Consider the following 13,628-nt stretch of genomic DNA (forward strand, 5'->3'; position numbering starts at 1 on the left):
AATAAATAAATAAATAAATAAATAAATAAATACATACATACCAAAGGAAGATATGAGTTAAAAATCTTACTAATAAATAATAATTATTTGCTAACACAAGTAATTTTTCTGGATTTTTCATAGGTATCCTTCAATCATGGACAGTCTTCACCCATTTATCCTTTTCTTCCTTTTAAACTTGCTTGGCAGCCATTAAAATATTCCAGGAACATCTTGCTGTTTTTCCTGAGTGATGTCTATAACTCAACTCACTGCTTAAAAGATCTGTAGCTCAGAGCTGAAGTTGTGGCTCAGTGGTAGAGAGCTTGCCTGGCAAGTGAGAGGTCCTGGGTTTGATCCTCAGCACCACATATAAATAAATAAAAGAAAAAGATCCATTGACAACTAAAAAATATATAGTTTAAAAAAAAATCTGTAACTCACTGGGCATGGTGGTGCATATCTATAATCCCATCAGCTCAGGAGGCTGAGACTGGAGGATCCCCAGTTCAAAGCCATACTCAGCAAAAGCAACATGCTAAGCAACTCAGTGAGACCCTGTCTCTAAATAAAATGCAAAATAGTGCTGAGAGATGTGGCTTAGTGACTGAGTGCCCTCCTGAGTTCAATCCCCGGTAGCTCATTTATATGCATAAGGTTTTGTCCCAGTATTAACAATTATAAACACTATTCAACTGTTAGAGATTTTGAAAAGATATTGAGAAATTGAAATACAAATAATCTGCATGAGTTCTAATTCATCTAGATATAAAGGTTCTAATATCCAGTCATTTTATTTTACCCCACCCAAGAAACTAAGTAGTTAGGGTATGGGTGTTTTTTTGTTTGTTATTGTTTTATAGGAACTATTTAATTGTATTTTAATCTCATAATAATTAATCACCCCAAACTTAAATGCAATGATTGCAATTTGTGTTTAACCAATTTTCCAGTCATCCTCAGTGGAGCAGAGACAGAAAGAAATCTTCTAAATAACTTAAGTTGACTGATAATCAAAAACTTCCTTTTAAGGAAGTAAATAATTATCTTTCCTAACTCGTTTTAGAATTGAGGGATTTAGGATTAAAACCCTGTTTAGATTACCCCTCCTTCTTTCTGCTGGAGCTAACAATACACCACATAATAGGCAATATGACAATATTGTTTGCATCATTTATGGAACTTATTTATGGCATTGTTATATGCTGTCCCCCCACCCACACACACGTATATAAAGTACATGTGTCTATTTACGTTAACTATTATCATTATTCTTCACTCTGAATGACCAGTTGGATAAAATTCTCAGAGTATGACATAGGACATCCCACCACCACCACCATGTATGGATTATGCATTAATCTATACAATAAAAACTTGTTCTAAAGTTGACAAAACAAATCTGAACACACAAATGCAAAAAAAAAAAAAACCCACAATTTCTTCTCTGGTAAGTAGCTTCTTTGGTGTTTTATGATTGTACATCCATGATTTTATTCCATTCCATTCCTAGTACATATCTGTGAGGAGCAGGCAGATGGGAGGTAACATTATTAAATAGGTGATTGGTCCTTCCTGACTGCCTTCCACAGCTCTATCCCATAACTCAGAAACTTAATCTGTGCAATGCTATGGTTTCCCAGGAATGTAAAGAGATTTAGAGAGCTCACTTTTTGGTTGGAGGTGATTGAGCCTCCATGATAATTATAAAAAGCCTTTGAAAAGGCATGCAGATGTCCCTGGTTTGCCATCTGGCCAGAGTATGCCTTGTTAGGGCTTTCTGTCTTCACCTTTGCCCCCTCCTTAGTGTGAGAAATGTAAGGAATGTATTGGCTTGCAGTCCAAGTCTGCTTTGACTAAGGTGGATAAGATAACACCTTCATCTAAACCGTGCACTCACTTTCCCTAACAGCAGTCACCTTGGAGGGATGGTAGGGAGGTGGACTATGCTGTAGGCAGATTTATCACCTCCTGAACCAAAATGTGCAAACAAAATGTCCAACATTGGTTTGGCATTATTCAAGATTTCAGGGCGACTGTGCTTTTAATCATGTGAAAAAAAATGAACGGACTTTTCTAATTTTAATAAAAGTAAATTACTTAGGGCAAGAAAATAAAGAATTCATATTCAACTTGAATAGTGCACAGAGATTTTTTTTTTTTTTTTTTTTTGGCTTCTGCAGTGGCTTTTTGAGCCACTGTTGCCAGGTTTTGCTCCATTTTGGGGGAATTGGGGAATTGGATCAGATTCTCTGGAACATGACAATATCTTGTTAATGACTTTGTGTTCCAAGGAACAGTGATGTGAATTGCCCATCCTTTTAGATACAGTCCTTTCAAATCTCATAAAATAGAGACAAATGACTAAAATGTTCACTTCAAAGGGCTGACTTTATGTGTGTACAATTAATTTTCTTAGTGACTTATAAAGTGAGCTCACAAATAGGAAAAGTATAGACTCCACTTTTTCCCAAATTCCTATGTGCCTCTCTGTATTTCAAAATACGTTCTTAAAAAAACTCACAAATTATCTCTCAGTTTTATTCATTAGTCACCTGACTGCTTTATTTCAGACTCCTAACAGCTCTATCACAAAGTAAACTATTGGTCACAGGTAGAATCAGATGGAAAATAATTATCAGATTAGATAAATTCAGACTCATCACCAATCCTGGAGAAAAAGACAAAGTCCCAAAGCATATGCCCTAGTTTAGTAACCCAAGTCACATCATCTTCATATATAAGGACAAACACTGAAGTCTTGGAATTAGATGGTTTACTCACTGTTTTAGTCGGCTTTTTCACTGCTGTGACCAAAAGACCTGACAAGAATAATTTTAGAGAAGCAAAAGTGTATTGAGGGGCTAATGATTTCAGAGGTCTTGGTTCACAGATGACTGACCCTATTCATCTGGGTCTGAAGTGAGACAAGAAAGAACATTGCAGAGGAAGTTCATGATGAAGGAAAGTACCTGAGAACTTGGAACCAGAAGGCAGAGAGAGAGAGTCCACTCACCAAGGACAAAATATATACCCCAAAGGCATGTCCCCAATGACCCACCTCCTCCAGTTACACCCACCTGCCTACAGTTACCACCCAGTTAATCCCCATCAGATAATTAATGCACTAAATCAGTTAAGACTCCCATCACCCAATCATTGCACCCTAAAAGCTTTTGCATTGTCTCACACATGAGCTTTTAGGGGACACCTCATATATAAACCATGACACTTTAGAAAAGCTTCAGTTGATAGAGAAGATCCAAAAAAAAAAATACACAGGTAACCAGCAATCAGTTCTCCTTAAAGTCCTTGTGGCTAGTGATCACGCATATTCAGTCTCTTTGCACCAGTACTTTCTCACACTATTTATTATAATGGACCCAAATACATTGGATTAAGCCCAAAATCTAATAGATAAAAGACAGAATGCAAGTATAATGTCTCCGGATCAGAGTGGAAATTTGGTAGGAGATGATGAATGCTGGGGCCAGACTTTAAAAACAATCAGTGGGATGCAGGACTGCTACAACTATCTTATATTTGATAAAGGGGCTAAAAGCATGCAATGGAGGAAGGATAGCATCTTCAACAAATGGTGCTGGGAAAACTGGAAATCCATTTGCATCAAAATGAAACTGAATCCCTTTCTCTCGCCATGCACAAAAGTTAACTCAAAATGGATCAAGGAGCTCGATATTAAATCAGAGACACGGCGTCTGATAGAAGAAAAAGTCGGCTATGATCTACATACTGTGGGGTCAGGCTCCAAATTCCTCAATAGGACACCCATAGCGCAAGAGTTAACAACCAGAATCAACAAATGGGACTTACTCAAACTAAAAAGTTTTCTCTCAACAAAAGAAACAATAAGAGAGATAAACAGGGAGCCTACATCCTGGGAACAAATCTTTACCCCCACACACTTCAGATAGAGCCCTAATATCCAGAGTATACAAAGAACTCAAAAAATTAGATAATAAGATAACAAATAACCCAATCAACAAATGGGCCAAGGACCTGAACAGACACTTCTCAGAGGAGGACATACAATCAATCAACAAGTACATGAAAAAATGCTCAACATCGCTAGCAGTCAGAGAAATGCAAATCAAAACCACCCTAAGATACCATCTCACTCCAGTAAGATTGGCAGCCATTAAGAAGTCCAACAACAACAAGTGCTGGCAAGGATGCGGGGAAATGGGTACACTTGTTCATTGTTGGTGGGACTGCAAAATGGTGCAGCCAATTTGGAAAGCAGTATGGAGATTTCTTGGAAAGCTGGGAATGGAACCACCATTTGACCCAGCTATTCCCCTTCTCGGTCTATTCCCTAAAGACCTAACGAGAGCATGCTACAGGGACACTGCTATATCGATGTTCATAGCAGCACAATTCACGATAGCAAGATTGTGGAACCAACCTAGATGCCCTTCAATAGATGAATGGATTAAAAAATGTGGCATTTATACACAATGGAGTATTACTCTGCATTAAGAAATGACAAAATCATAGAATTTGGAGGGAAATGGATGGCATTAGAGCAGATTATGCTAAGTGAAGCTTGCCAATCCTTAAAAAACAAATGCCAAATGTCTTCTTTGATATAAGGGGAGTAACCAAGGACAGGGTAGAGACGAAGAGCTGGAGAAGAAGATTAACATTTAACAGGGATGATAGGCGGGAGGGAAAGGGAGAGTTAAGGGAAATTGCATGGAATTGGAAGGTGAGCCTCAGGGTTATACACAATTACATATAAGAGGAAAGGAGGAGTAGGAGAGAAATTATATAAGTGTAAGAAACGATTTACAGTAGAGGGGGTGGAGAGAGAGAAGGGGAGGGGAGGGGAGGGGAGGGGGGATAGTGGAGAATGGGATAGACAGCAGAATACATCAGTCACTAGAAAGGCAATTTGTAAATCAATGGAAATGTAACTGATGTGACACAGCAATCTGTATAGGGGGTAAAGGTGGGAGTTCATAACCCACTTGAATCATTCTGTGAAATATGGTATATTAAGAACTATGTAATGTTTTGAACAACCAACAATAAAATAATAAAAAAAAAACCAATCAGTCTTATGTGTTACATTTCATTTCGCTCTTTTTTCCATCTAAGCTTTCAAGAAGTACATTTAGAAGCCATTCATAATCCCAGATAGGGACGACAAACTCATTCTTATGTCTCAAGGTTAGAAAGTTCCATAAAGCACTTTACCGTAAGTGTTTTTGTTCGTGAGCCATGGCACTTTTACCTAACAACTGTATGGATGCACAGAATAAAGAGATTTTAGCTTACTAAAAGGAAAACTTATGATGATATAAGATGAAGGTAACTCTTCTTTGAAATCACGTCAGTAGCATTTGATGTGAAAAAGTAAAAATAACAGAAGTGGTTTGTGTTCCATTCCTAACAGAACCCAGCTTCTACTTTGGGAATGTGCAGTACTCTGTGGACGAGAGCTCTGGCCACGTGGAGGTGCAGGTGTGGAGAACAGGTACCGACCTCTCCAGGCCTTCCAGTGTCACAGTGAGATCTCGGAAGACGGATCCTCCTTCTGCGGATGGTGAGAGTTTTCCCACATTAGCTCTTTTGATTGCTCTGCAGCTTTCAACTATCAGGACACAAAATGCTTCCCAGCCAGAATGGCTCTGCTCTTACTGAAACAGTCTAGATGGATGTTTTTTTCCCCCTGATATCTACTCGTAGTAGATGAACCTGGGCTTTATTTACTATTGTGGGACATTCAGGGCCATGAATCAGAGGCTAGGTTAAAATAAAAGACACAGAGACTCTAAATTCTATTTTTCTTTCCAAAAATACTTTTTTTTAAAAAAAATTTATTGTTGATGAAATTTTTTATTTTATTTATTTGTATGTGGTGCTGAGAATCAAACCCAGTGCCTCACACATGTTAGGCTAGCACTCTACCCACTGAGCCACATCCCAACCCACAAAAAACACTTTTTAATTTTGTTCTTAATTGACACATAATCATTGTACACTTTTATGGGGCACCATGTGATGTTTTGATACATGTACAGTTGTCCCTTGATATCATGGGGGATTGGTTGCAGGACTCCTCTGTGGCTACCTAAATCTTCAGATGCTCAAATCCCTTTCATAAAATGATGCTATATTTGCATATAATATACATACATCTTCTGTGTACTTCAAGTCTTTTCTAGAGTACTTATAATATGTCAGATCACATAAGTTCTATGTGAATTGTTGTTATATTCTAGTGTTTAGGGGATAATGATTAGAAAAAAAAAGAGTCTGTACATGTTCAGTCCAGATGCCACCATTGTCAACCCATGTGTGAGCACATAATGGTGGCTCAAGGTGAAGATGCTCCAACAATGCAGAAGAGAGACTGCAGAGTGGTGAAAGTGGGAGGCCATGTAAGGTGCATCTACATGTCACCTCACTTGTAGGATTCAACCTAGTGCTTAGAATGTGGCAAATTCAAGTTTCGCTTTTTATAACTTTCTGAAAATTTTTCCACATTTTTTCTTGGTGCATCATAGTTGTACATAATGATGGAAATGTTGTTACGTATCTGTACGTGCACACATATGACAATATAATTTGGCCAATATCACTCCACAGCACTTCCCAACCCCAGATTCCTTTCTTCTACTGACCTTCCTTTGATTTTCATGAGATTTCCTGCCCCCGCCACCTTTATTTTACTTTTTCTTCTTTAGCTTGCACATATGAGAGAAAACATATGGCCTTGACCTTCTGAGTGTGGTTTATTTTGATTAAAATAATGGTTCTGGTTCCATCCGTTTTCCTGAAAATGACATAATTTCTTTGTTTTTCTTTATGACTGAATAAAACTTAATTTTGTATATATACCACATTTTTTTAATCCATTCATCCATTGATGGACACTTAGACTGGTTCCATAGATTGGTTATTGTAAACTGGGATGCTATAAACATGGATAGACAGGACCCCTAAATCTCAGGAAATAATACAAAGAGTTGTTAAATGGGATGGCATCAAATTAAAAAGCTTCTGCACAGCAAAGGAAACAATTAGGGATGTGAAGAGAAAATAATCAGAGAAAATAATCAGAGAAAATCTTTGCTAGCTACTCTTCTGACAGGATTAATATCTAAAATATATAAAAAACTCAAAATTTCACACCAAAAAAATCAAATAACCCAATTAATAAATAGGCAAATTAATTAAACAGACCCTTCTCAAAAGAAGAAATGCAAATGACCAACAAGTATATGAAAAAATGTTCAACACCATTAGCAATTTGGGAAATACAAAGCAAAACTCTACTGAAATTTTTATCTCACTCCAGTTAGAATGGCAGTCATCAAGAACACAAATAACAGACCTGCGCAGGACCTAGGCCCAGGGTAGGCCCGAGTCCATCCTGCCACGGGCAGACTCCTGCTGGAGCTCAAGCTCCAGCACAGGGCTGCCTCCGCCCACCTGCACAGGACCCAGGCCCAGGGCACGTCTGACTCTGCCCCACACACCCCCAAACCTGGAAGCTCAGACCTAACCCACTTCCATTTTGGGACACTGCAGACATCGCCATAGACTTCCCCACGCAGTAGCCTCTAGCTTTGGACAACAGGGTCTAGAAGCAGCTGCATCTTGGAGCAGGCATTCCAAAGACAGTATAAGGCCATCCTTTCAGCACCATCTCTGAAAGACATTGCATCCATCTTAGGACACCTCCACTGCTATCTTGAGGTACCTCCACTTATGGCTGCCACCAACTTTAGTTGAAGTAGCATACATCGAGGGACCCCTGCACGGTCTGGAAGTCCAACATCAAGGTGAGGTACAAATAATCTGCACAGATACCACAAGATTATAGGGTAGAAACTGTAATATCTCAGATCCACACTGCAAGAAAGGAAGACACATAAACAACATGAAAAAACAAGGGAGGAAAGTGCCCCAAACAAACCCGGATACTACAGTGACAAAACCTACGGACAGTGAAGTTGATAAAATGTCAGAGAAAGAGTTCAGAAGGTTCATAATTAAAATGATCTGTGAATTAAAGAATTAAATGAGCAAATACAGGCAAAAATTGATCACTCCAACAAAGAGATAGGAGAGCAAATATAGGCAACCATTGATCACACCAACAAAGAGATAAGGGAGCAAATAGAGTTAGCAAAAGATTACTTCAAGAAAGATGTACTCTAAAAAAAATCAGAAATCCTTGAAATTAAGGAAACAATAAACCAAATAAAAAAACTCAATAGAAAACATCACCAACAGACTAGATGACTTGGAAGACAGAACATCAGATAATGAAGACAAAGTATATAATCTGGAAAATAAAGTTGACCACACAGTGAAGATGGTAAGAAACCATAAACAGTTCATCCAAGAATTATGGAATAGCATCAAAAGACCAAATCTAAGAGTTATTGGGATAGAGGAAGTCACAATGCACAATCTCTTTTATGAAATAATATCAGAAAATTTCCCAAGCATGAAAAATGAATTGGAAAATTAAATACAAAAGGCTTACAGGATACCAAATGTACAAATTTACAATAGATCTACACCAAGACACATTATAATGAAAATGCCTAGCATACAGAATAAGGATAGAATCTTAAAAGCCGCAAGAGGAATCAGATCACATATAGGGGGAGACCAATTTGTATCTCAGCAGATTTTTCAACCCAGATCCTCAAAGCTAGGAGATGATGGAACAACATAAAATGGATACCAACCAAGAATCTTATATCCAGCAAAATTAAGCCTTAGATTTGATGATGAAATAAAAACCTTTCATGATAGACAAAAGTTAAAAGAATTTACAGCTAGAAAGCCTGCACTACAGAATATCCTCAGGAAAATATTCAATGAAGAGGAAATGAAAAATAATGATGAAAATCAGCAGAGAGAGGTATTACACTAAGGGAAAAACTAATCAAAGGAGAAACCAAGTTAAATATCAAAAATAAACAAAAATGGCTGGGAATACAAATCATATCTCAATAATAACCCTGAATGTTAATGGCCTAAGCTCACCAATCAAAAGACATAGACTAGCAGATTGGATTAAAAAAAAAAAAGACCAACAATTTGCTGCCTGCAAGAGACTCATCTCATAGGGAAAGACATTCACAGACTGAAGGTGAAATGTTGGGAAAAAGTCACACCACTCCCATGGACTGAGGAAGCAAGCAGGGGTCTCCATACTCATATCAAGTAGACTTCAAGATAAAGTTAATCAAAAGGGATAAAGAAGGACCCTACATACTGCTCAAGGGAACTATACACCAATTATAAATATATATGCCCCAAACAATGAAACATCTGCTTTCATCAAACAAACTCTTCTCAAATTCAAGAGTCAAATAGACCGCAACACAATAATTCTGGGTGACTTTAACACACCTCTTTCACCACTGGACAGATCTTCCAAACAAAAGCTGAACAAAGAAACTATAGAACTCAATAATACAATCAATAACTTAGACTTAACTGACATATATAGAATATTTCATCCTTCAACGAGTGAATACACATTCTTCTCAGCAGCACCTGGATCCTTCTCTAAAGAAGACCATATATTATGCCTCTAAGCAACTCTTAGCAAATACAAAAAAAGTAGAGATACTACCCTGCATTTTGTCAGATCATAATGGAATGAAATTAGAAATCAATGACAAAATAAAAAACAAAAGCTACTCCAATACCTGGAGACTAAATAATATGCTAATGAATGAACAATGGGTTGCAAAAGACATCAAGAAGGAGATTAAAAACTTCCTAGAGGTAAATGAATACATAGATACAACATACTGAAATCTCTGGGACACTATGAAGGCAGTACTAAGAGGAAAGTTCATTGCATGGAGTTCATTCCTTCAAAGAAGAAAAAGTCAACAAATAAATGACCTAACATTACATCTCAAGGCCCTAGAAAAAGAAGAACAAACCAACACCAAAATTAGAAGAAGACAGGAAATAATTAAAATCAGAGCTGAAATCAATGAAACTGAAACAAAAGAAACAATTGAAAAAGTTGGTTCTTTGAAAAAATAAATAAAATTGACAAACCCTTAGCCATGCTAATGAAGAGAAGGAGAGGAAAAAACTCAAATCACTAACATATGTGATGAAAAAGGAAATATCACAACAGACACTACAGAAATACAGAAGATAATTAAAAATTATTTTGAAAACTTGAACTCCAATAAAATAGAAAATATCAAAGGCATCGACAAATTCCAGAGGCATAGGAGTTACCCAAATTGAATCAGGATGATATACACAATTTAAACAGATCAGTTTCAAGTAAGGAAATAAAAGATGCCATCAGAAGCCTACCAAACAAGAAAAGCCCAGGGCAAGATGGACACACATCTGATTTCTACAAGATCTATAAAGGAGAACTAATACCTATACGCTACAAATTATTTCATAAAATAGAAAAAGAGAGCACACTTCCAAACTCATTCTATGAGGCCAGTATCACCCTGATTCCAGAACCAAGCAAAGACACATCAAAGAAAGAGAACTTCAGACCTTTATCTCTAATGAATATAGGTGCAAAAATTCTGAATAAGATTCTGGCAAATTGAATACAAAAAACATATCAAAAAGAGTGCACAACGATCAAGTGGGGTTCATCCCAGGGATGCGAGGTTGGTTCAACATTCAAACCTAGAAGACCCAAAAAATTCCACCAGAAAACGTGTAGAACTAATAAATGAATTCAGCAAAGTAGCAGGATATAAAATCAACACCCATAAATCAAAGGCATTTCTGTATGTCAGTGACAAATTCTCTGAAAGGGAAACAAGGAAAACTACCCATTTAAAATAGCCTCATAATAAAATAAAATACTTGGGACTCAACAAAAGAGGTGAAAGACCTCTACAACAAAAAAAACTACAGAACGCTAAAGAAAGAAATCAAAGAAGGCCTTAGAAGATGGAAAGATCTACCTTGCTCTTGGATAGGCAAAATTAATATTGTCAAAATGAACATACTACCAAAAGTACTATACGGATTTAATGCAATTCCAATCAAAATCCTAATGACATTCCTCATAGAAATAGAAGAAAAAAGTCATGAAATTCATCTGGAAAAATAAGAGACCCAGAATAGCTAAAGCAGTCCTTATTAAGAAGAATGAAGTAGGTGGCATCAGTATATCAGACCTTAAACTATTACTACAGAGCAATAGTAACAAAAATAGCATGGTATTGGCACCAAAATAGACTTATAGCCCAATGGTACAGAGTAGAGGACAGAAAGACAAACCCACATATATACAGTTATATATTATATATTATATTATACATATAATATAATATATATGAATATTAGACAAAAATATACATTGCAGAAAAGAGAGCCTCTTCAACAAATGGTGCTGGGAAAACTGGAAATCCATATGCAACAATATGAAATTAAACCCCTGTCTCTCACCATGCACAAAAATCAACTCAAAGTGGATCAAGGACCTAGAAATTAAACCAGAGACACTGCACCTAATAGAAGAAAAATTAGGCCCAAATCTCCATCATGTTGGATTAGACCCTGACTTCCTTAATAAGACTCCTTTAGTGCAAGAGCCAAAATCAAGAATCAATAAATGGGATGGATTCAAACTAAAAAGCTGCTTCTCAGCAACAGAAACAATCAGCGAGGTGAATAGAGAGCCTACATTTGGGGAGCAAATTTTTACCACATGCACATCAGATGGAGCACTAATCTCCAGGATATATAAAGAACTCAAAAATTTTAACACCAAAAAAACCAAATAACCCAATCAATAAATGGGCCAAGGAACTGAACAGACATTTCTCAGAAGTTGATATACAATTAATTAATCAACAAATATGGGAAAAAATGTTCAACGTCTCTAACAATTAGAGAATGCAAATCAAAACTACTATAAGATTTCATCTCACTCCAGTAAGAATGGCAGCTATTAAGAATACAAACAACAGTAAGTGTTGGTGAGGATGTGGGAAGAAAGGCACACTCATACATTGCTAGTGGAACTGCAAATTGATGCAGCCAATATGGAAAGCAGTATGGAGATTCCTTGGAAATCTGGGAATGGAACCACCATTTGACCCAGCTATACCTCTCCTAGGTTTATACCCAAAAGACTTAAAAACAGCATACTACAGGGACACAGCCACATCAATGTTTCTAGCAGCACAATTCACAATAGCTAAACTGTGGAGCCAACCTAGATGCCCTTCGTTTGATGATGGATAATGAAAATGTATTATATATACACAATGGAATACTATTCAGCATTAAAAGAGAAAAAAATCATGGCATTTGCAGGTAAATGGATGGAGTTGGAGAATATTTTGCTAAGTGAAGTTAGCCAATCCCAAAAATGCCAAATGTTTTCTCTGATATTACGGATGCTGATTCATAAGAGGTTGGGGGAGATCATGGATGGATTAGACAAAATCTAGATAGAGCAAAGGGGAGGGAGAGGAAGGGTGAGATCATAGGGGTAGGAAAGGCAGTGGAATGAGATGGACATCATTACCCTAAGTACACGTATGAAGACAAGAATGGTGTGACTACTTTGTGTACAACCAGAGATATGAAAAATTGTGATCTATATGTATAATATGAATTGTAATGCATTCTACTGTCATACATAACAAATTAGAATTTTAAAAAAGAAAATGAATAATAAATGCTGGAGAGGATGTAGAAAAAAAGTAACACTCTTACACTGTTGGCAAGATTGTAAATTAGTACAACTACTATGTAATTCTTCGGTATGGAGCATCCTCAAAAGACAAGGCATAGAACCACAATATTGACCCAGCTATACTACTCCTCAGTTTTTTTCCTAAAGAATTAAAGTCGTAATACTACAGTGATACATGCATGCCCACATTTGACTTCACAATAGCCAAACAGTGATATTCTAAATTCTAATGCCTATGTTCGCATGAGCTGATTTCCATACTTGGGAAATCTAACATGGTTGAATGTTGTTAAATTACATGAACAACAGTAATGCTGACTGCCCTCACAGAAATCTGAAGACATGTCATGCATCTTAATTTGACTTCCTCCTTATTTTAACCAAGTGTCCCCAGAAGTACATAAGACCCAAAGTCTTCTTCATACTTCATTGTACAAACTGTCCCAGCTACCACATGCTTCTCTCTTATTCTGAGATCTATATCCCAAAAAGCTGATCATAAATTTAGGGCAAGCATAGGGTTCAAGATTTCCTTTTTTTTTTTTAAGTTGTTGATGGACATTTATTTATTTATATATGGTGCCAAGAACCAAACCCAGTCCCATATATATGCCAGGCAAGTGCACTACTGCTGAGCCCCAACCCCAGCCCCAGCCCCTTTCTTTTTTCTAGTCAACCAAGAATACAAAGTCTCGCATATACATAGATTCATCATTGTGTTAGGAATGTGCGAACTGTGCACACATATGTCATATACATGTCACATATTCATGCATGCCATTTTCAAAAGTCAACTAAGTTTTATCTTTTTCAATGCAATGGAACTAGTGTGGTGCTTTGCATACTGCAAATATTCAGTAAAAGTTGTTCAGCCAATTTTTTATTTTTTTCCAAATTTTTTATTTTTGAAAGCAAAATTCAAATCAGAATCTGGAGGGAGGGAAAG

General features: G+C 36.9%; 1 protein-coding gene across 1 annotated transcript in view; it reads left to right on the forward strand.

Moving 5' to 3' along the window:
• The window catches only part of FREM2 (FRAS1 related extracellular matrix 2), a 177,572-nt gene that overhangs the window by 125,544 nt on the left and 38,400 nt on the right, over positions 1-13,628 (forward strand). The window contains exon 7 of the mRNA XM_081301810.1: positions 5,399-5,548. Within this exon, the coding sequence (XP_081157936.1) occupies positions 5,399-5,548 (150 nt within the window). The remainder of the gene's footprint in view (positions 1-5,398; positions 5,549-13,628) is intronic.

Source organism: Spermophilus citellus, assembly GCF_964194105.1.
Source record: "Spermophilus citellus genome assembly, chromosome: 1".
Taxonomy (NCBI): Eukaryota; Metazoa; Chordata; class Mammalia; order Rodentia; family Sciuridae; genus Spermophilus; species Spermophilus citellus.